Source organism: Mastigoproctus giganteus, chromosome 3 (assembly GCF_048544385.1).
Source record: "Mastigoproctus giganteus isolate SK-2022 chromosome 3, ASM4854438v1, whole genome shotgun sequence".
In the NCBI taxonomy this organism is placed as follows: domain Eukaryota; kingdom Metazoa; phylum Arthropoda; class Arachnida; order Uropygi; family Thelyphonidae; genus Mastigoproctus; species Mastigoproctus giganteus.
In genome coordinates, this window is record NC_143577.1 from 99,998,092 (window position 1) to 100,023,811 (window position 25,720).

Genomic DNA, 25,720 nt, shown 5'->3' on the forward strand with positions numbered 1-25,720 from the left:
CAATACACACACTTTAAAACTGCTCAGGCTAATTTCCACAAAAATAGTGCGGTTAAGGCCTTAATGGGAAGGGTGGGGTCCCTCTGCTCTTCATCTGAGGAGAGGGACAACAAGACTAAACGGGTTACGACTGACCTAGTAATGTGTGGTTACCCCCAGAGCATTATTGAGGGGTGTTTAAGAGATATGAGTAGCAGTTGCAGAGATGCTGTTACACCTGTTGCCACTGCATATACTCCCTACTATCTGGGCACTTCAGAACCCATTTCTCGTATTTTATGTTCGTGTAAGATAAGCTGTGTGCAGCTGCCAGGTTGGAGACTACACACAGTAGTGTTCGCAATCAAAGATCCCATTGCGGGTAATGACACTAGTGGGGTCATATATGAAATTGAGCATCCAGATTGTGGGGAGTGTTATGTGGGAGAAACAAAATGCAGGCTGCGTGATCGCCTGAGGGGGGAACACGATAGGGCCCTCAAGACAGCCAATTACATGGGTTCAGCAGTAGCTGAACATGCCTGGGAAACTGGGCATGGCATTACAGTTAAAGAAGCCGTGATCACGGATAGAGTGCATGGCTTTTGGAACCGGAAAGGGCTAGAGTTTAAGGATATCTCTAGCATCTGGATGCAATAGTCTTAATAGGGATAAGGGCTGTCGCATTCATCCACTCTTTGAAGCCCTTATCCTAATCTTTATTTTATTGTTATTTTAATATATGGTTTATGCAGTCAGGATGTGTATTATTTTTATTTTTTTTTTAATAAAGGAATTTTATTGATTTGAGTCAGTGTTTTTAGTAGCATCATAGATAAATCTGTTTTATCTTTAGCTGAGGAAGCAACAGAACCATCAGGTTTCAAGAGAGGTGGGAGTATAAATGGACAAATCTTTCTGCCAGTAGCTGTGTCAAGAGACAAGAATGCTCAATTGCCATTGGACAAGAAGCAAGTTTTATACTTATAGCTTCTTCATAATCTAGTTTAAATGATTAATAACTATTTTACAATTGTTACAAGCTTTAGTGTAGGCCAAAAATGAATATAGAGGCATCAGAATAGAGCTAATTTATTTGACAGATTGGGTAGAGAGAGATTTTAAGTCAGAGAAGGTTAAAAAGAGGATATTCCAAAGTAGTAAGTCTTTGATAAGGAATATCAGAGTGGACATGCACAATACCATATTTGAAGCAAAAGGAACTTAGAGCAAATATTTAGGACTGAGATGAGAATGGTTGAGGCTACTGATAATTAGGATTCTGGCAGAAAAGTAAGTGGGGCCATATATATTTGTGAAATGAATGAGCAAGGTTTGGAGAGGTTCAGATCTTTTTGCAAGATAAGTTTGTACTATTAGTTTGACTATTCGTGATGCATTCAGTTGATAAAGTTAGGTGAGGACATGTTGACATGTATGAAGTGGTGAAATTTTTGGGTATTGTAATAATCTTCCTCCCCAATGCATACTCAGACTCCCTCTAGTAACCAGCTGTCAGAAGAGAGGCAGCAAGATTATACAGTAGCTGCTCTGAATGCCTCCTACAAAGTTACCAATAGGTTTGGTCCAGTGGACTGTCTAATGGCCAACCTGCAAAAACTGTTTTAAAAAACTGTTTACCCTCAATGTAAGAAAGATTGGATCTCCCCATCCATATGATCCCCATCATAACCTCAAAAGACATCAATCATATTGCATGATGGAACAGATGGGGGTTTAATAGAGTGTTGTGGGATGCAGGATTAACAGAGTGTGGCAACCAAACATGCATGGGTTTCATCACTTCAAGCCACCAATAAGCAAAGTGGTGGTGTTGCACTGGTTGATGAGCATTGTCTATCATCTAGAAACTGCCTAGAAAAAATATAAAAATACAAACTTTATCATTTTAATACTATAATTTTTAAACTTCTGGAAAACAGTATTTGTTGTTGATGTGAAGGTGTGTAACATTCATTCTCTTAACAAAATCAAATATGTAAATACAAAACAAAATACAAAATTTTATATACACTCGTGCGATATTTTCATCATATTGTAAGTTTGTAACTTAATGTGTAATCCATTCTCTCAATAAAGTTAAAATTACAAACACTAAACGAATTACAAATTTTAGAAACCTTTTCACAATTTTAGCATTTTTCTTTATATTATTTAATTTATTTTTTTAATGTGTGTATAAAGAGCTAAGTGATGACCCTGAATGAGCCTGCACTCATGCAATGATAATAAAAGAACTAGTGATTTTTTATCTGCACCTTACTGCAGCCAAACTGTCAGCATTGGAAGCATAAACTAGTGCCCTTGTAACCCTTTTATTATTTTTTCAGTGGGAGTTTACAATGTTTCATCATCCACTCCTTTGTGATGTAGAGGTCTAGTCCATTGTAATTGGACAGCTTGATGAATACTTTCTTGATTCATGGACACAACTTTCTCACAGATTTTGTATAGGTAATGGGGAGGATGCAATGAAAGGTCATAAATTGGCATTGCAGTGAAGCTGACCGGGCTAGTCGGGTGGGTAAAGTGCCTGCTTGGCAACACAAAGGTTGCAGGTTCGAATCCCGCCTTGGGCTTGGATCAGAGTAGAAAATGCAAAAACCTTGGGAGGTGCAATATGGCCACAGATGCACAAACGTGGATTATGGTGGTGCACAAACACATTCATTAGTGTCATGTCTTTTATTACTTCACTATTTGGATGTGCGAATATGTCATTTTATAAATGATGGTTGGCATTTCACTCGTATTTTACATGATTCTAGTAATAAGTATGTTGACTTTTGATCTCAACATTTATAAATTTAAATTTTTTTGTAAGTTCTTTGATTTTACATTTTTTATGAAAAGAAGTTCTGGAATGGTATTCTGGCAGAGTAAAAAAGCGCTGAGTATATGGAAAATTAAAGTTGATATTCTGTGGGATGGCACATCCAGCTTTAATCAAATATAAAGAAAAATGTAAATCATACAAAAGTGAGAACTAATTTCATATTAACTAATTTTGTGTTGTAATAGAAAAACAGTAATTTTTGTAAACATATGGTATATTTTTAGAGCTCTATGAATACTGTTTTTATAACATTGCCAAATTTTATAGAAATTACAAAAGTAATGGAGAAAAATGTTGCAAAATTGGCTGATTTATTTTTTTAAGTAGCAACTTACTTGCCTTATTTTGCTCAAATTGTAAAAAAATTTTCCATTTTACAAAATCATTTAAAATGACATAGGTTTTCTAGTTGATATAATGTGTCTCAAGCATTTAAAGATCATGATAAATCTGCTATGCAGATATAGATTGTCACAGTAAAAGAAATTTTTGCTCCAGGAGCAAAGCTAAAAAGTACTGCCCTCAAACTTTATTATAAAAATAATTTTCATTGTGCTAAACAGCCATATTGTATTTAGAATTATTGTATAAAAAATAAAATACAAACCATGCATAAGAAGTATAGTTTGAAAATAAATTTTAAAATGGTTTGCCCCCACTTCCAAGAGGTCTTGTACCTTAGTAGTAGTAATGGCAAATGATGCAAGAAAGCAAGCTTATATAGTATCCTCCAAAAAAAAAAAAAAAAAACTTCATTACCCATCCGCACTTTCCAAGAATTTGTCTAGTTCTCCATTGAATTTATTCAACCCATCCATTTCCACAATACCAGATGGAAGCCTGTTCCAACAATCAACCAAACTGCTGGCTGAAGGCAAATCGCCACATATCTATCCTGCAACCATCCTTTCTCAACTTGAATTTGTGCACCCTCATGTGTAGTCTCAGCAAGTGAAAGAATACTGTTAACATTTAGCTTATTCAAGGCTTTTAAAACCTCAATCAGATCTCTCCACAGGGGTTTGATAAACTACTGAGATGCTGCAATTTGCAGAACTGAAACCTTCCTAGCTAAGAGCACCCTTTGTTCCCTTCACCAATTTGGCTGCCCTTCTCTGCACCCGTTCCAGCAGATATATATCCTTCCTAAAGTGAGGACTCTAGACCTGTATACAGTACTTACAATTCAGCCTAACCATGGCCTTATACAAAGGGATAAATAACTCCCTATCTCTGCTAGCAAAGTTTCTGTATATCATTGAGAAAACCCCATGAGCTATCCTAACTGCATGACTGCACTCCTTAGAGAATTTCATGTCTGACTGCACAATTATTTCCAAGTCTTTTTCATTCTCCACTATCCTGAGTGTAGTACCACACAGTTATTCTGGGGTTACTGTAAGTAAGTAAGTAGTTTAATATCTATGGAATTAAAAAACTTTCATATTCTTTTTATTTCAGATGTAAAATTGGTGATCAAGACAAACCTTGGGTGCCTCACAAGTGTTATATTACTTGTATGACAAACCTTAGGAGGTGGTTAAATGTAAAACTCAAAGCGTTACCTTTTGCTGTCCTTATGGTTTGGCGAGATCCAACTAACCACATTAATGATTGCTACTTCTGTGTGATAAATATATCTAGTATGTCTAAAAAAAAGCAAACACGCTATAATATATCCAAATATACAAACTCCCTAGAGGTGAAGTCCTCAGTACAACTGTAAAGCCTGATGGTTCTTCCACCTTCACGTGGGAGGACTCTGTCCATAACATGCTAAATGCCCTCTTTCCAACAGATGATGCATAGCTAACTGAGGAGCAACTACAGATTGTTACCGCTAACGATTCTTATACAACAGAAAATACTGAAGAACCATTTACAAATGACGATCTAAAAGCTGCACTGGACAAAACTAAAGAAAAAAAACTCCTGGCAATGACCTCCTCGAGGTGGATGTTATCAAGAAATTTGCAACCTACTTCCCTAACACCATGCTCGCCACTTTCAACAGATGCCTAATGGAAGGCCACTTTCCTGCTATCTGGAAGGAGGCATGCCTTAAACTCATCTTGAAGAACCCAGACAAACCACCTGAAGAGCCAAAATCTTACAGGCCAATTGCTCTCTTGCCAGTCCTAGGCAAACTTCTAGAAAGGCTTCTCCTCAGCAGGTTGTCAAAATGCTACTCTAAAGAAAACCTCATTTCTCCACTTCAGTACGGTTTCAAAGCTGGTTGCAGCACTGAAGATGCTCTTCTTAAATTAATATCTACTGTTTCAAGCACTCAAGGCAAGTATGTGCTAGCCATCACAGTCGACTTTGCTGGAGCGTTTGATCGGCTGTGGTGGCCAAGTATTCTCAGAAGACTCCGACAAGCCAAAGCACCACTCAACCTTTATAGCTGTGTCAAGGAGTACCTGAGACACCACACTGTCCATGTTAGTACTAGGTACAAGTCTGTCACTAGCCAGGTCTCCCGAGGCTGTCCCCAGGGCTCGGTCCTGGGGCCTTTCTTTTGGTCCATCGTCCTGGACGAGTTCCTTGGGATGGACTTGGGGATGACTCAACCCCTTGCGTTTGCTGACGATTTGGTTTTGGTGGTGCATGGTGACACAAGAGCTGATTTAGAGGAGAGAGCAAATTGTGCACTAACTAAGCTCCAGGATTGGACAGCCATTCACCTACTAAAGATCTCGGGAGAGAAAACCAAATCTATATTGCTCAAGGCAACGCTCCAACTACGAAGACCACCGGTTATCAAAATTGACAACACCTCCATAAAATTATACCCAGAAATCAAGTATTTAGGAATCGTCTTAGATATGAAGCTAAATTTCCATCCTCACTTGAAATATATGTCACAGAAAATAAAAAAATACTCGGCCATGATCATCCGTATAAGCTGTGCAGACTGGGGCCTAAAGCGCCGGGCTCTGGCCCTCATCTATAATGCCATATTTGTGCCAATAGCTTGCTATGGAGCCTCAGTATGGTGTACTAGGGCCTCCCTCGACCAAAATCGCCGTAAACTAGACTCCATACAGTGTTCTATGCTCCTTGCCGTAACAAGGGCGTGCCGTACAGTAAGCACCCCAGCTCTGCAGGTGCTAGCTGGATGTATACCCCTACACCTAGAAGTAATAAGAAGAGGATTATATCAACGATTGAAGAAGAGTATTCCCACCGAAACAGCAGGCATCACTCTTAACCTTGATAACAACCCCAAACAGGAAAGGAAGAGAATCTCTGAAATTATGTACAGGACCTGGCAAGAGACATGGGACACCACCAACAAAGGATTGATAACCAAAAAGTTCATTCCCTCTGTGAACCTCATCAGTCCAAAGCCTCCTCCCCGGTACTCACCAGGCCTCCATACTACATTTCTATTTACAGGCCACGGACCCTTTAAAGCGAAGCTAACATCCCTAGGCATAGAAGAAGATCCACTGTGTCACTGCGGGGCTGAAGAAACGTGGGATCACGTGATGTATGATTGCCATGAATATGACGAGTTCCGGCTAAGGTTTGCCACTAAAATGCAAGAAAATCCCCGGAATTGTGAGCACCTGATTATAATGGACGAGCAGCGCTATGCCGCCTTTACAGAGTTTGCGCAGTCTGTCTTCACTGCTAGACGGGTTAGGCACCCAAACACCACCCATTGAAGGACAAAGTAAGAAACTTCCTGGATAGAACAGTCCTCTCAGGAGAAGGAAAAAAAAAAAAAAAAAAAAAAAACCACTCCTTCCTTCTTTTGTCCCAGGAGTGACAGAACCTACACCAGCAGCTGCCTTTAGGCCTCCCTAGCCATGCTCCCTTGCGTGGTCCTTTGCCTCCACTCCCTGGCGGGAGGGGGAGTTCATCCCTGGTGTCCTCCCCCTCGCCACCCCTCTTTTTCACTCTGGTGGGGCATGGGCCTGCTCCACTGACTTGGGGTCATCTTCCCTATGGACCCTGTATCTCTGTCTTTTCCCCCCAGTCTTCAGTCTCCCTCCCCTTCTCTAACTTACAACTAGTGTCTGAATCAACTCCAAATTGTTTGAGCCCTACATCCAAAAACTTAACAACATCAAATCACCCAAATAGTACTCCCTTTGTTTTTGGCTGACCCCTATCTATAGTGTGTTTTTTTTCTTTTTTTTTTTTAGGTCCTTGCCACTGAAATCCCAGGAAATTAGGTGGCAGGACCTGCCAGAGTAAATAACTAAGTAGTGTACCTGGTCTGCCTCCACGGGGCGGAGTGGGGCAACGTTGGGTCCCATTAGGGGCCCAGCGGCTAAATGACCAGATGAACAATGGTACACGACACTACACAAATACAAAATCCATATACTTTTAAACCTCTGGCATTGACAGTGTTCTGTTTCACACCCACAATGTATAGCACGCGGAGATGGGGGAAACCCCTGGTGCCGTTTGACACTAAACACACTCTACTCTACTCTACTCTATATCCAAATATACCTTCTACAATTTCGCCCGTTCCACAAAGTGATGATTTGTCACTACCAGTGCCCCCCAAAACTTGGAATAATAGTAGTGGGGAAGATAGTGATCAAGTTAAGTTGAGGCTTCCCCAGAAGCCTCCACTTCACAAGATATCGACTATCAGCCAGTAAGTTTAAGTAGTGAGGTACATTTAGTCATACAAGATGAGTTGAACGATTTTCTAGTTGATATAAAAATGTGACTCCGAAAAAAAAAAAAAAAGGTTCTAGGTTACAACAGTGGAATATGATTGCAGCAGGAATAAAGATTTCAGTGTTTCGAAAAAGATATCAAAAGTTTTCGAAATGTGTTGCTACAGAGGACAGTATGTATTTTTGCAAAGACATTATTGGACTTCTGAAAGAACTAGGTAGTAGTAGTAGTAGTATTGGCTGATTGAGTAGACCGGGGTTCAAGCCCCTGACTGCTGAATACGGTCGATCTGCCAACCCGCACTGGACCAGCATGGCAGATTATGGTCCATTTCCCTCAACATGAATTGTTGAGGAGGCTTCCATCCTGCAGTGGGTTGATAATGGCTGCCCTTTTTAGTAGTAGTGGATGGTTTACATATGCAAGTGTATGAGCTTATGCAGCATCAGCCAAAAAAAAAAAAAAAAAAAAAAAAGAAAATCACACCATTCCCTCCAAATGCCTGTCCAGTTCCTTCTTAAATTTATTTAACCTATCAACTTCTACGACAGATGGAAGTTTGTTCCAGCAATTAACCACCCGCTGGCTAAAGGTAAATTTCCGCACATCTATTCTACATCTATCTTTTCTTAATTTGAATTTATGCCCCCTTAGGTTCGTAATCTGAACAAGTGGAAGGATCCCATCAGAATTCAGCGTGCTCAACCCATTCAAGGCCTTATACACCTCAATCAGATCACTGTGCAGGTGCCTAGTCTCCAGCCACTGCAATTTGCTGGCCGACCGGGCTAGCCGGGTAGGCAAAGTGCCTGCCTGGCAACCCAAAGGTCGCGGGTTCGATTCCCGCCTCGGGCTTGGATCAAAGTACTGCAAAAAACCTTAGGAGGTGCATTATGGCCACAGAAGTCTATGCGCCAACAACTACCAAAAAAAAAAAAAAAAAACTGCAATTTGCAGAACTAAAGCCTCTCTTGGTAAGAGGATCCCTTCTCTGTACACGCTCAAGCAAATATACATCTTTCCTAAAATGAGGCCTCCAGACCTGTACACAGTACTCAAGGCGTGGCCTGACCATTGCCTTATACAGAGGGACAATCACCTCCTTTTCCCTGCTAGCAAAATTCCTATATATCATTGACAAAATCCCATGACCTGCCCTGGCAGCCTGTCTGCATTGCTCAGAAAACTTCATATCTGACTGCACAATTACTCCCAGGTCTTTTTCATTTTCTACTATTTTAAGTGTAGTACCACAGTTGGTACATTTCTCTGGGGTTACTTCTACCTATATGCAGTACTTTGCATTTGTCAAGGTTAAACTTTAGTTGCCACTTCTTAGCCCATCTACCCAAATTATCTAGTTCCTGTTGCAGTAGCACACTGCCATTACTGTCATTAACAACCCATGCCAACCTTTGTATCATTTGCAGACTTCGACACTAAGCCTGATATACCTTCATCAATATCATTGATAAATATACAAAACAACAGAGGACCCAACACGGAACCCCGTGGGACTCCACTAATAACATTAGTCCACGAAGAGCAGCACCCATTAATTACCATCCTCTGTCTTCTCCCACTCAACCATCCTTTTATCCATTGTAGCAACTTACCCTTAATACCATTCTGGTCCAATTTGTACAATAGTCTTCCATGCGCTATAGTGTCAAAAGCTTTCCTGAAATCCAAATATATGATATCAAAATTATTTTTTGCATCCGGTTCCTTTGTAGCCACATCATAATATCCTATCAAATTTGTCAGACAAGACTTTCCCTTAACAAACCCATGCTGTGTCTGAATTATTGCTGCTGTCTTGTCTAGATGATCCTGCAATGCATCTTTAACCAGTGACTCCATTATTTTACCAGGAACAGAAGTTAAACTAACTGGTCTGTAATTATTCGTGTAACCCTTCGATCCCCCTTTGTGAATTGGTGATACATTTGCACATCTCCAGTCCATGGGGACTTCCCCTGCAAGGATTCTCTCATAATTATGGCTAAGGGTTTGCTTAGTTGCTTTGCCGCTGCCTCTAATATAACTGGATAGATCCCATCCACCTCAGGTGCTTTTCTTATGTTTAACTTCAACAGTTTCTCCTACACTTAGCTCTCAGTTATTTCAAAATCATTAAGTACCCTGCTACAATTTAATAACCTTCTGCCACTTTCAAACCTTAATAATTCCTCATGTGTGAATGTAGATGCAAAATACTCATTCAGTTTGTTGCTATCTGAGCAGGATCATCAACAGTGGAACCATCGATATCAAGTGGACCAATCAGATTCATCCCCTTCCTTTTAGAGTTTATGTAAGTAAAGAAATCTTTGCTGTTTTTCTTAGCATCTTTTGCCAAAGATTTCTCGTGATCTGCCTTCGCCCGCCTAACCTCCTTTGTGACCTGATTACAGACTAGCTTATATCTGCCATAGGCTTCTGAGTCGCTTGATAATTTATATGCATCCCATGCATTTTTCTTCTCTGTCACGAGTCTCATTAGTTCATTTGATAACCATTTAGGCTTAAACCTTGAACAATATTTCTTAATAGGTATGAAACTTTTAGTAACATACACGATTAATTCCTTGAATGCTTCCCACTTAGAATTTACTGTTGGTAACATTGTCAGTTGATCCCACTGTACAGAATTTAAAAACTGTCTGAGACCACCGTATTCACTTTTATGGAAGCAAAAACCCTTTCCTTTACCCCTGATGGTAATTATATCTTTAAGTAAATCCCACGTCAGTACACTGTGATCACTGCCACCTAGTGGTTCCTTTATCTGCAAATTCTTAATACACGAATGATCACTGCTGATAATCAGATCAAGGGTATTACCCTCTCTGGTTGCCTCTTGAACATGCTGCTGCAGAAAACAGTCATCCAATAAATCCCAAAAAGTCTTACTAGTGTGTGAGTGACCAAACCACAAGTTCCAGTCAATATCTGGGAAGTTAAAATTCCCCATTATAAGACATTCTGATTTACTAGCCCACTCTATTTCTCTGTAAAATTGTTCATTGTACTCATTTGAGTCATTAGGCGTATAACACACTCGTATTCTTATTTTTGCTTGCAGCGCTTATGTCACACCAAACTGACTCAGCAGTGCACTGTTCATCTATATCAACTGGATGCACTCCTTTTGATTTTATGTTTTTCTTAATTAACAGCATAACACCTCCTCCCTTCCTATCCTGTCTATCCTTTCTGTACACATTGTACTCCCAAAATTCCAGTTCTGCATTCCTTATATCTGTGTGATACCACGTCTCTGCTATCCCAACAATATCCGCCTTTGATGTCAGATATTGTTGGCGGTTGGGGGAGGGGGGGTTCGCAAAATATTGTTGTTGTTTGGGTTTGTGGGACAGCCATGCAACAGAAGAACATTATGTTATGGAACATTGGGACAAGCAGGATGACTTAATAACAGGACATTGTAATGTAAAATATATTCCTTTAGTGCAATCAAACAAGTTCTTCTTCCACCCGTGCTCATCAAACTTGGATGATTGAAAAATTTCGTGAAGGGACTAGATAAAGAAGGTAATAGATATGCATACTTGAGAAGTGTGTTTCCCAATTTAACATATGCCAAACTTAAGGAAGGAATTTTCATAGGACTTCAAATTAGGAAACTCCTGAAAGACTGTCTGAAACCCAGTTAAAGGAGGTGGAATTGGCAGCTTGGCGATCATTTAAGATGAGGTACATGGTTTTTTGGGTAATAGGAAAGAAAAAAACTGAAATGTTGGTGTCTAATTTACTCAAGTGCTACAAAAAAATGGCTGTCAAATGTGAAAATATATTTTCTTCATTCCCATCTCGAATCTTCCCCCGAAAATCTGGGAGATGTGAGTGATGAACAAGGGGAGTGGTGTCATCAAGATATTTCCACGATGGAAAAGTGGTACCAAGGTTAAAGGGATCCTGTATTGATGGGGGATTACTGCTGGTTCCTTTTTAGCATTAGCATTAGTAGAGGCATTTGATGCAAGAAAGCAAGCTTATGCAGCATCAGCCAAAAAAAAAAAAAAAAAAAAAAAAACACTCCCACTTCACCCCTCTGTTCGTTCAAAATACCTGTCCAGCTGAGCCTTAAACTTATTTAGGCTATCAACTTCCACGACAAGGGATGGAAGTCTGTTCCACCAACCAACCACTCGCTGGCTAAAGCCAAATTTCCCACGTCTATCCTACATCTGTCTTTCCTCAATTTGAATTTATGCCCTCTCAGGTGATTATTCTGAGCGAGAGGAAGTATCCCATCAGCATTGAGCATGCTCAAACCATTCAACGCTTTATACACCTCTATCAGATCACCTCGCTGGTGCCTAGTCTCCAGACACTGTAATTTGCAAATCTTAAGCCTTTCTTTGTAAGAGCACCCCTTTGTTCCATTCACTAAACTTGTTGCCCTTCTCTGTACTCGTTCCAGCAGCTCTACATCCTTCTTGAAATGAGGCCTCCAGGCCTGTATACAGTACTCTAGGTGTGGCCTGACCATTGCCTTATACAAGGGAATAATCACCTCCTTATCCCTGCTAGAAAATTTCCTATATATCATTGACAATACACCATGAGCTACTCTTGCAGCCCGTCTGCACTGCTCGGAGAACTTTATATCTGCCTGCACAACCACCCCCAGGTCCCTATCATTCTCTACCACTGTCAGTGTAATACCGCAGAGTTGATACATTGCTCTGGGGTTGCTGTTTCCCATGTGTAGTACTTTACATTTGTCAATGTTAAACTTCATTTGCCACCTCTCAGCCCATCTGCTCAACCTTTCCAGATCCTGTTGCAGCAGCATAGTGTCAGTAGCGTCCTTGACAACCCTGCCTACCTTTGTATCGTCTGCAAACTTCGACATTAAGCTTGATATACCATCATCAATATCATTTATGAATACAGAAAACAATGGACCCAACACCGAGCCCTGAGGGACTCCACTAATAACATTAGTCCACGACGAGCAGTGTCCATTGATTACCACTCTCTGTCTTCTCCCCCTCAGCCACCCCTTTACCCACAGCAGCAATTTGCCTCCAATGTTACACTGCTCCAATTTGTGCAGCAGTCTTCCATGTGCAACAGTATCAAAAGCCTTTCTAAGATCCAAGTATATAATATCAAAGTTATTCCCTGCATCCAGTTCCTTTGTGACTCCATCATAGTATCCAATCAAATTGGTCAGGCAAGACTTCCCCTTAACAAAACCATGCTGTGTCCGAGCTATAACTGAAGTCTTGTCTAAATGATCCTGCAGTGCTTCTTTAACTAGTGCCTCCATTAATTTTCCTGGAACAGAGGTTAAACTCACAGGTCTATAATTGCTTGTGTCAGCTTTTGATCCTGCTTTGTGAATTGGGGTCACATTTGCACATCTCCAGTCTATGGGTACCTCCCCTGAGTCCAAGGAAGCTCTCATAATTATGTCTAAGGGTTTGCTTACTTCCTTTGCTGCCTCCTTTAATATAACTGGATAGATCCCATTCACGCCAGGTGCCTTTCTTGTGTTTATCTTCAACAATTTCTCCTCCACTTTACTCTCAGTTATTACAAGATTCTCTAGCTTACTGCTAGAGTTGAATACACCTCTGGCTTTCCCCTCGCTAAATAACTCCTCATGTGTGAATGTCGATGCAAAATATTCATTTATTTGTTAGCTACCTGAGCAGGATCATCAACAGTTGACCCATCGATATCAAGTGGACCAATCTGATTCCTCCCCTTCCTTCTAGAGTTTACATAAGTAAAGAACTCTTTGCTGTTTTTCTCTGCATCCCTTGCCAAAGATTTCTCGTAATCTGCCTTCGCCTGCCTAACCTCCTTTGTAACTTGGTTACAGATCAACTTGTATCTATCATAGGCTTCTCTGTCATGTGTTAATTTGTATGTATCCCATGCATGTTTCTTCTCTGCCATATGCCTCATCAGTTCATCTGACATCCATTTAGGCCTAAACCTTGAACAGTATTTCTTAGTTGGTATGTAAAGTCTAGTAGCTTCCAAGATAAGTTATTTGAATGCTTCCCATTTTGCATTTACTGTCGGTAAATATTTGTTTGTTAGCTACCTGAGCAGGATCAGGTAGCTAACAAACAAATATTTGAGTGGGACCAACTGATGATGTTGGTAACATCATCAGTTGGTCCCACTGTATAGAATTTAAATACTGTCTCAGTCCATCGTAGTCGCCTTTACGAAAGCAATAACCCTTCCCTTTACCCCTAATGGTAGTTACCTCTTTGAGTAAATCCCACTTCAGCACACTGTGATCACTGCCACCTAGTGGTTCATTTATCTGCAGATTCTTAATGCATGAAGAATCACTGCTGATAATCAAATCAAGAGTATTCCTCCCTCTAGTTGCCTGTGAGGAAGAATAAGCAGGAATATAAGAGAAAATCCCTTAGTACTTGCTAACAAGCCCACGTATTCATTTGTTCCATGATAATTCACAATAGAGCCTGAAATCCCAGACACTTTGCTTTCCAGACTTCTACATATACTAATAATAGCAATGCAAGAATCACTTTCACCTCTGCCTGTAGCTCTAGTTAAACTATTAGTCTGTGTATTCCCCCCCCCCAAGCTAGCAGTTTTCCTAACCACCAATCACTTCCTCGATAGCATTGGCAAATAATCTTGCACCCCTTCTATTCAAGTGTATCTCATCCCATATGTTATCTTGCTTGGTGACCTTTCATGATTTTGACACCACCAGTGATCTGATCACATCATATGAAGAGGAATAAATAGCAATACAGTAATCATTTTATAAATGTTGTGTTATATTCATGAATTATATTCATTTCCTTCTCCAGTCATTAAATATGTGCTGTTTTAAATTTATCATTAGTCTCATATATTTACTTTATTCTTTGCACTCAGTGAAGAATTATCCTCTGTCAAAGCAGATTATCTTCTCCTCACAGTGGCTCTCATTGTTACTGCATCACACTTTGTAATTCCTCATCTTCAAAAAAAGGTTTGTGTGAACAGTTTTAAAGATTTTATTTTTTAGTTTTGAAATATTAATAAGAGTAAGAAACAATGTGTGCATGTTATTGAGAGATAGATAGTGTTAACTGAAATGTCTTCTGTAGATTGATTTTTCTGTGTATTTTGTGTGGCTACCAAAATAAAACAACAGCTTTATGAGGATGGTTCATAATAATCATGTTGAATGCCAGTAAACAATAGGAATTGGCAGAGGAATAAGTAACCTGCTCAACTATACTTCAAAGCTGAGCATTTTATTAATTCCCTTTGGATAGTTTCTGTTATCACTAAGAGTGTATTAAAATGCCTAGTAGATAAAAGTAGGTATATTACAGTACAAGTTTTTGAAGGGATCATATTAAACACTTCCTAGAGAAGAATACTTCTTGAGTATAAAATGAAAATTAATGTTTTTTAACGTACATAATGTTGCAAGATGGTGCTGTCTATTTAACTTTTCATGCAACTATACCAGTGCCTATTTTAAAAATTTAGTGAATTTCTAATGAGCATTCACCAACAGATATACAAAAAATACCCAGTATTCCTTCATGAACAAATTTTTTTTGCAATTTATTGGCCTAAACATCCATAGTCTGTGATTTCTGAACATAATATATGAACTGGTAATTGTCATTAAGTATTAAAAAAACAATGAAGAGATTGTTTTTTGTTTCTTATCTGTTTGATATGAAGTATTAACATTGGTATGAACATTAAACAATATATTCATATGGAGTAAGGAACTTTTACTGCACAAACAAAAAAAAAAAATAAAATAAAAAAAACCTATCCATTTCTCTCTTCACCTAGATGCTAATCCAGCTAACTTTTCAGTTTCTCCAAGCTGTCAGTCTAATGGAACAAGTTGCCTGGAGGCAACTTGTTCCAGTAATTAACAATTTGCTGACCAGAAGAAAGTTTCTGCAGTCCAGTCTATCCCTGTATTTTAATTTTTGTCCCCCAGTCATTTATAACTGGGAAAATTTCACCTTCATTTGTTTTACTATCCCTCTCTTATAGACCTCCATCAGATTCCTTCTTAGGCGCAGGTTACCAAGTTCTGTAGTCCACGTGTTCAAAATCTTTTCTCATATGGACACAATTTTGCCAATCTCATTAAGCATTGATGCCCATCTTTGGAACTTTCAAAACAAAAGCTGAATGTCATTTTTAGATCTCATTTCCATACCTGGACACAGTATTCATAGTGTGGTCTCATTTTATAATTTTATTATAGTATGAGATTATGATCTCCCTGTCTCTAGCAGTGTTTGATAAATCTCTGGTCTACACCAATCTATGCTGCACAGAAAACTTGATGTCCCTGAATCACAGGCCCTAAATTTCTCTCTTTTGTCCTCTGCTCATTTAAATTCAAGAATTCTTAGTGTGTGTTATTTTGGGATTGTTATTTTTCAAGTATAAACCTTGAATTTTGTAGCGCTAAAAATTGCTACTTTTCTGCATGTCATCCTTGCATTTTATCCAAGTCATCCTGAAGGAGTACTGCTTGATACTGGTCATTAACTACTCTTCCCATTCTCACATCAACTGCAAATTTGGTATCACAGCCTGGGTCTGTTTGTTATTTAAGAAAATCAGAAATATTCGACCAGTACTAATCCTTGAGGAAACACCCACCTCTAATGTTAGCCCAGTTTGAACATTTCCCATTAATCATAATTCTGTATCTCTTGCTCTGCAGCCACCTTGCGATCTCTCTTAGAATGTTACCTGTGTTCCAATATGGTTCCGCTTATGTAATAACTCTCATGCAGTACAAAATCAAATGTTTTGCTAAATTCTAAATAAACAGTGTCAAAATTATCTCCTATATCCAACTCATGAGTGACTGTCAAAATAGCTTCCTAGATTGATTAAACAAAACTTTCCTTTTACAAAACTTTTTAGTGTTTTCTTCGGCATTCCATTCCATTCTATCCAAATGTTCCTATATTGCAATATTTATCATTGCTTTCATGATTTTTCCTTCACTGAAATCAGACTGATTAATCTGTAGTTTCATGTCATTCTTAGAAATATCGGCACTTCTCCAATTCAAAGGAATCCCCTGTGAGTCTAATGATGTCCTCATAATTAATCTTAATGGTTTGTTGCACTCTTTTGCCACCTCCCTTGAAATTACTGGTTATGTGCTGTCACTCTCAGGAGCCTTACTTGCCTTTAGGCTTGAAAGTTTTTCTGATAAACAACCTGTAATTTCAATATCAGCAACTTCATACTGATTAGCTTCTTTTACAGATTCTCCTTGCCATGAAAAATCTTTGTTCTGTAAAGATGAATGCAAAGTACCCATTCATTTTGTCAGAATTTACTGTTCTGAAGAAATGAATGGATATTTTGCACAGATGTGCTTTGTATGTCTTTGTGCATTTGTACTTTGCACAGATGCACTGTGTACTTTGAACAGATGTGTTATCCAAGATTTTCCTGTATCCATTACCTAAAAGGTCTGATCTGATTCTTTTTTTTTTTTTTCTTCTTTATATTCACATATAAGAACTTCTTATTCCCTATTATTTGTCCACCTTGCCCGTGATTTCTCATAATCACCCATTACCTTTTCTGTGGTGTTATTACAGATCAACTTATAGCCACTGTAGGCTTAAATGCTTCTTATTGCTCTAACTCTTCCATACAATCTTTTTCTGCTCTACTAAATGGGCCAGCTCCATCCATCTTGGCATCCTCATTCTATATTATCTTAATGGTATTTATGCATTCATGGCTTCTGTGACTACTGTTTTAGAGGTCGTCCATAATTCCTCTGTATTTGTCTTTGGTTGTACAATTGCTAATAGAAGTAATGTAGAATATTAAACTGTCATCGGTCTCTCTCTCTCACATCCAACTTTGAATTTCAGAATAACTCCCTGCTAAGAATTTTTGTGCCGTCAGTCCTGTGTTGCTATCTGACCTATGATGATTAGGTTGGAGTATTCATGTCCCTAGTATTTATCTTAAATGTACTGATATTAGTGGCAAACGATTCAAGAAAGCAAGCTTATACATTATACTTGAGTGGTCAGGAATGAGAGTGCAGTAGTAGCGTCAGGCAAAAAAAAAATATCAAAGAAACTTTGCATACCATCAGTCCATTCCCCTTTAATAATTTTTCTAGTTCTTCCTTGAATTTATTCAAACTATCCACTTCTACAATACAATACAAAAAAGTTCTTGTTTATACTCTAGCATGACCACCAGGTCAAAAAAGTTCACAGTAAATCATGTATGCATCTAAGACTGTGCTACTACTACACTTTCATTCCTGAACACTCGGGTATGTCAGATGCCACACTGAAGTTTTTTCCATCAATCAGTTACTCTTTGGTTGAAGGTAAACTTCCACATATCTATCCTGCAACCATTGTTCTTCAGTTTTAATTTATCTTCACTCCAATCTAGAGCAAGAGGAAGGATTCCATTGGCATTGAGCTTACTCAATGCATTCAAAGCCTTAAATTCCTCAATCAAATCTTGTCATGCCTATCTAGATTTTCTGGATTAGCAGAATTGATGCAATTTACTGGTAAGATTACCTTTTTGTTTGTTCTTTTCACTAATCTCATTGTTTTTCTCTGTATCCATTCAAATAGATTCGCATCCTTCCTAAAATGAGGCTTCCAGATTTGTATGCAGTACTCAAGATGTGGCCTAACTGTACTTTATACAGTGGGATAATTGCTTCTTATCCTTGCTGGCAAATTTCCTGTATATCACTGAAAAAACCCCATGAGCTGTCCAGGTAGCATATCTGCACTGTTGAGAAGAACATTAATCTGGGATTACTGCATGCATTTTACTTTCCTTATTCGAATTTTCCATCCCTAGTGTCTGAGTGGCACCATATCTCTGATATCCTTAGAATATCTGCATTTGATGACTTCACTGTATTTCAAATTCATTAAAGTAAATTGAAATCACCCATAACAAGATAGTCAGTTGACTGTTTTGTTATGGGTGATTTCATTTAGAATTAGCATTAGCAATAGCACATAATGCAAGAAAACAAGCTTATATAGCATCAGCCAAAAAAAAAAAAAAAAAAAAAAAGCATACATACACACACGCCCTTCTCATTTCACGCATTGACCTGCTCCAAATGTTTGTCTAGTTCTGCCTTGAATCTGTTTAAGCTATCAACTTCTACAACAACAGATGGAAGTTTGTTCCAGCAATCAACCACCCACTGGCTAAAGGCAAACTTCCGCACATCTATTCTACAACTGTCTTTCCTCAATTTGAATTTATGCCCTCTCAGGCGATTATTCTGAGCAAGAGGAAGAATCCCATCAGCATTGAGCATGCTCAAAACATTCAAGGCTTTATACACCTCAGTTAGATCACCTCGCAGGTGCCTAGTCTCCAGACACTGTAATTTGCAAAACTTAAGCCTTTTTTTGTAAGAGCAACTCTTTGTTCCATTCACTAATCTTGTTGCCCTTCTCTGTATTCGTTCCAACAGCTCTACATCCTTCTTAAAATGAGGCCTCCAGATGTATATACAGTACTCTAGGTGTGGCCTGACAATTGCCTTATACAAGGGGATAATCACCTCCTTATCCCTGCTAGAAAAATTCCTGTATATCATTGACAAGGCACCATGAGCTACTCTTGCAGACTATCTGCACTGCTCAGAAAACTTATATCTGCCTACACAATTACCCCCAGGTCCATTTCTTTTTCTGCCTCTGTCAGTTTAGTACCACACAGTTGATATGTTACTCTGGGGTTACTGCTTCCCATATGCAGTACTTTACATTTGTCATTGTTAAACTTCAGTTTCCACCTCTCAGTTCATCTACTCAACTCTTCTAGATCCTGTTGCAGCATACTGTCATTAACGTCATTAACAACTGTGCCGACCTTCGTATTGTCTGCAAACTTGGACATTAAGCTTGATATACCATCATCAATATCATTAATGAATACAGAAAACAACAATGGACCTAACACTGAACCCTGGGGGACTCCATTAATAACATTAGTCTACGAAGAGCCGTGTTCCATTGATTACCATTCTCTGTCTTCTCCCACTCAACCATCCCTTTATCCATAGCAGCAATTTGCCTCCAGTGCCACACTGCTCGAATATGTGCAGCTGTATCAGGGTGTATCAGGGTATGCTGATTAAAAAAAGAAAGAAAAACCTCTACCCTTCCAGAAGCTTTGCAGAGTGCTTTGAGTCTTCATTAATCCAAAAGGGTTTTAGCATGTAGTCTCTCCTATCATTCCTTAACAAAAATGCAGACATAAATGCATTCTTATCTAACTCACAGCATTTTTTCTCGTGCTCCTATATTTATCCACCAAATTGTCAGTTTGTATTCAATGTTGTTAGTTTCTATATGAATAGTTATCTTCTTAGACCACTATAAACTGACAACTTGTTTGTTGCATTAATGTAATTTTGAACCAGAGCAGTCTGCTCTTGACCATGGCCTCCTGAGGCCTATATCAGGAGTCCATCACTTAGCAGGTCACTAGATACTTGAATCGATGCTGCTGAATCCCCAATTTTATTTGTCTCTAGGGCATCAAATTTAGGGATTCGGTTTCATCTAGCAATGCACCAAGTTTAGATTAGTACTTCACTTCAACTAGGATTATCTACAAGATTGATGTTTCAATACATACCAGGTTCTACATATGATGAACCCACTTTGAGAGGAATTTACTATGGCTATTCCAGTTTGAACATGATAATCTGTGACACTGCATTCAAAGTGTATATTGGTAACTATTATTAAGGTTACATTAAATTTACAAAAAATATTATGAAATTACTTTCCTATTACAGTAATTAAACAGATAATTTAAGAATTTAAACGTATTAATATTACAGTAATTAAACAGATAATTTAAGAATTTAAAATTACAAGCTACCAAAAAGAAGATAACTTACAATAATTTTGTTTATAAAAGGTAAGGATTAAATGTAAAAATTATTATAGAATATAACTTTACAGAATTGCAGAAATTACATTTCCAAGACATTATAGGACTGTAATGTCTTGGAAATTTCTAAATTTAGCGGAAAAAAAAAAAAAAAAAAAAAGCCACTTCAGTCCTAAAAAACCTATTATAATTACAAAAATAAGAAAGCATATACCCAGAAAGTATTTGCAGTAAACAACACAAAATCTAAATCAAAATATTAATTTGTGATCACATAGCGATAGACAATTTGGGTTTTATTCCAATTAACATGGCTAAAAGTAAGTATACACCTGTTTTAAGAATGAATTTTTTTCTTATGAGTTCCCTGAGTTGGAAAATATTCAATTAAAGACTGTGTAAAAGATTTTTTCTTTACTAAAAATTAGGTTGATAGTATGTACTTCAATCCTTAGGCATAATTAGAAACATTGGTCCTTAAATTTTAAAAAGCAGTGGTTGAGCATGCATTATAAATGAAACTGTAGTGATTAGTAATTTTTCTTCACTATTTAAATGCTACAAATTATGATAATTAATCCATAATTTATATGTTGGATTAAATGTCCTTTATTATGATCTTTATATTTTTGTTTTGTGTAAGTTTTATCTGCACATCAAAAAGTTAAAGGACTTGTGATGCAAGAATAATAAATTATAAGATTTATTAACTTTCCGACACTCGTCCTTAAATGGAACACAGCTTATCACCATGTTAATATCCTGATTCCTTTAATTACTTGTTTTTTTTTTTTTAAGCACTGAATTGAAAACAGTCATTTATTAATTATGATTTACATAATTTGTCCCACTCCTTATTACTTAAATTTCTTTTGATGTTTTGCTGTATCTGTTTTTTTTTTTTTTCACTTATTCTTCTACAGGGGTATTCTGTTAAAATGCAACTCAATTTTCAGTACAACAAAATTTTATTAAAATCAAACACAAAATTTTACTAAAGCTGTTAAAATATGTTCTGGGAGTGCCACTTGAGTTGGTACCCTTTTTAATGTATTTGATGCGACTCTGTGAAGAATATGCTCATTAAGGGTGCACATGTAGTTCTCAGCATTACTTAATATTATTGCCATTGTCTTTTGGCATTCTTTTCAAGAGGAAACATCAAACACCATGTTAGTTAGGTTTAAAATGTATGCACATCATTAGAATTACAATATTCAAACACCAGGTTAACTCTTAAAATAAGTAAAGTACAAATACAGTAATGTTTTGGCTATTATTCTACAGCATTTGACGATAGGAACAGCGTCTGAAGTCACTAGTATCTATGAAGGGAATATTTTTCTTTGTAGGAGACTTTACCATTGACCAATGGGTTGTGTAAAAAATGGATCAGCCTCTATTATATCCTATTGTTATTAATTATCAGGTTTTTAGGCATGTTAGCATATTTGCAATTCCCAGTGGATGGATTTTTGTGAAATTTTACATTTGGCTCTTTTAGAAAGATTTGTTAATCCATCCCAAATTTCATAAAAAACAAATCACCAGAAATCTGGTAATTATTATTTTTTTCTTAACATGCCGTTAGGCTGTCCATATACCATATATTGTTGCACACACTGGTATTATGTTTGTGTCTGATTAAAGGAATGAATGGGCAGTATGGTGGATGTACAGAAAAAATGTTCTTAGTTTGTGCATATGACTTTTTTTTTTTTCTTATCCGTTTAATAAATACATAATCATGAATTATTACTATTATTATATTAATCACAGCAAAAACAATAAATATAAATTATTTTAATTATTATTAAAATCCAGAAAGAAATAAGTAATACTGCAATGGCTTAATTTATTAGATCATTGAGCCTACTATTAATTATTTTATGTATTTTTAGTTGAACAATTTTATATATTTTTAGTTGACTGCCCTCCGCATCAGCCTAGTTGGCATAGTACATCATCATCATCTACCACTCATTTGGAGAAGTCTGGGTTTGATTCCCATTGGTGACTGGAGGAATTTCTAAAGTCCTCTTCATTCAAGGGTGCAGTTAATTGATTTCAAGTGGGGAGATTTGGACATTGGGTTCTTCCTTTGAGTTATGGGTTTTTCAGTGTGCACAACATGCAAATCTGCCCTTGAAAACACACACACACGCACACTCTCTCTCTCTCTCTCTCTCTCTCTCTCTCTCTCTCATGGTTTTAAGCGCATGATTGGGGGTTGTTAATGCCAATATTTATTGTTAGTTAACCAATCAATAACAAGATATTTAGTTATTTACTGTTTGCTTCTACTAATCACAGAAACAAAAATTTAAATTAATTTAAGAAAAAAATTTAACATGCTTGAAATGTAACACACTGTATATTAACCTGACTTTTTTATTCCACAAACATGCATAACAGAATGCCATTTTCAGAAGAGTACACATGACGAGTATAATGGGGTAAAATATAGAATACTAAATCAAGAATATGCCCTTATTCATCTATACACCAAATCTGAGCTGTGGGAGAGTAGATGAATTATGCCAGTTGGATGATAGATACTTGTACACACTAATTACAAAAAATATAGATGCTAACTAAACAACTTCTCATAATTCATAATAAATTGGAATGAAAACAGAAAATACTGCCACATCATTTAGAGAAAAACTAATGGGGAAAGGTATGTGGTAGGATATGATTCCACTCCCAGATTCAGAAAAATAACAGAAAAAAAAAAAAAAAAAAAACAGTTGTAGTGAGTCAAGGTAGGTTAACAGTTGATTATATTTCAGATTTTTTTCACACGTGACATACATTTTTATTCATTCTAGGCCGACTGCGTACAAAAGGGTTGCAACATTTGTACGTAGCATAATTGCAGTTGTATATTCTTTTCTTTGAAGATGTACTATTACATGTACATGTTGCCAGTTGTGTTTTTTCATTTTGACATTCAAAACATAATTGTTCTGGACTTTTACTGTAGTGTTTCATGATCGCTTCCTTTATTGAACCCTAAATAAATTCTAGATTTATAGCCACCTTTTCAGGTTAGGGAGGTGGGGGAAGAACATCAATTCTGTTACTAAAGATTTTGCAAATTTGAGAATTATCAATTGGCTCTTTTGAAAACAAATATATAAAATAAAATTATTATCTTTATTTCTTCTCCTTCTTTATCTTCGCCTTCTTCCCACGTTTATATGGGGTTGGCATTTCCGTCTTTAATTCTTTTCCTCTATTCCTCCCTATCCTGGGCTTCCTCTATCCTCAATCTTTTAAATCCTCTGCCACCTTGTCCTTCCATCTCAGCTTAGGTCTCCCCCTCTTCCTCTTTCCTATCACCTCCAACTTTTCACAACTCTTCCCCACATTCTCCTCACTTCTTTGTTCTACCTGTCCAAGCCACCTCAACCTAGATTCCTGCATTTTTTTTTACTCAGAGGCCCCACCTTAACCGTACCTCTGATGTAGTCATTTCTTACCCTGTCCTTCCTCGTCACACAATACCTCCATCTTAGCATCCTCATCTCTGCCACTTCCATCTTCTCCTGGGCCCTTGTAATTGCCCATGTCTCAGCACCGTACATCAATGTTGTTCTAACCACAGTTTTATACACTCTTCGCTTCATTCTACAATTTACTTTCTTATCACACAGCACCCCACTCATCTTTCTCCAGTTCAGCCATCCACATTGCACTCTATGCTGTATTTCTGCACTCAATCTTCCATCCCTCTTAACGTTCGATCCGAGATACTTAAATTTCAAAACTGATGGTAGCTTTTCCTCCTGCAGTTTTATAGAACTCTCATCGTCTCCATTCAATACCACATATTCTGTCTTTGTTCTACTTATCCTCATGCCTCTCTCTTCCAGTGCTTTCCTCCATTCCTCCAATTTCTTCTCTACCTTTCCTTGGGCTGGTTCGCACAGTACGCTATCATCTGCGAACAGCATACTCCATGGTGCTCTACTCTTCACTTCTCTCACCAACACATCCATTATCAGATCAAACAGATATGGGCTAAGAGCTGATCCCTGGTGCTGTCCAACTTCTATAGAGAACCCTTCAGTCATTAGCATTAGCATTAGTAGAGGCATATGATGCAAGAAAGCAAGCTTATTCAGCATCAGCCAAAAAAAAAACAAAAAAACACACCACTCCCATTTCACCCCTCCGTTCGTTCGAAATACCTTTCCAGTTGAGCCTTAAATTTGTTTAGGCTATCAACTTCAACAACAAGTGACGGAAGTCGGTTCCACCAACCAACCACCCGCTGGCCAAAGGCAAACCTACACTACTCTTAACCCGAGTCACTGCTCCCTCGTACATTTCCTTCACAAGCCTTACGTACTTTTCTGATGCACCTTTCTCCCTCATACATCTCCATACTTCTTGTCTGGGCACTCTATCATACGCTTTTTCTAGGTCTGTGAACACCATGTGCAACTCTACTTGCATCTCCCTGTATCTTTCCATCACCTGCCTTAAAGCAAAGACCGCATCTGTTGTTTCTCTTCTCGGCATGAAACCAAACTGTTCTTCTCCTATTTCCGTCTCCTGCCTTATCCTTCCTTCCACAATTCCTTCCCAGAACTTCATCGAATGAGACATTAACTTTATGCCCCTGTAGTTCCCATATTCCTGCACATCACCCTTTCCTCTATAAATTGGCACAAGTATACTTTCCCTCCACTCATCGGGGTATCCTCTCATGCTGCCACAGTTTTTCTATAAAGTCCCATAGGATATCGATCCCTTCTCCCAGACTTCTCCATACCTCTACTGGTATCTGATCAACACCTACTGCTTTCCCCCTCTTCATTTTTCTGAGTGCGCTTTCCACTTCTTTCCTGCTTATGCCTTCCACTACTCTTTCGTTCGTCTCTCCATCCTCGCATAATGCTCTTGGGTTTTCCTCATTTAATAACTTCTTAAAATAGTCTTTCCACCTTTCCTTAACCTTCTCCTGGTCCTGTATAACCACTCCCCTCTCATCTTTTATCTGTTTTATTGATGAGAAGTCCTTTGATGCTTTGTCTCTCGCTTTGGCTGTTCTCATCAATTGCCTATCTCCATCTTTCCTTTCCAGTTCCCCGTAGGCCTTGTCCACTGCCCTCACCTTTGCTATTGCCACAGCCCTTTTTTGCCTCCTTATTTGCTAATTTATATGCTTTTTTATCTTCCTGGCTACCTGTTAAATCCCATCTTTTCTTCATCTCCTTATTTTGTTTTATCACCTATTGAACTTCCTCATTCCACCACCAAGCCTCCTTTCCCTTTGGCACCCCC

General features: G+C 38.0%; 1 protein-coding gene across 1 annotated transcript in view; it reads left to right on the top strand.

The window, feature by feature from the left end:
- LOC150088184 (cyclin N-terminal domain-containing protein 1-like) overlaps nt 1-25,720 on the top strand; it is a 133,337-nt gene that overhangs the window by 104,077 nt on the left and 3,540 nt on the right. Inside the window, exon 6 of the mRNA XM_090370063.1 lies at nt 14,393-14,489. Within this exon, the coding sequence (XP_090226189.1) occupies nt 14,393-14,489 (97 nt within the window). The remainder of the gene's footprint in view (nt 1-14,392; nt 14,490-25,720) is intronic.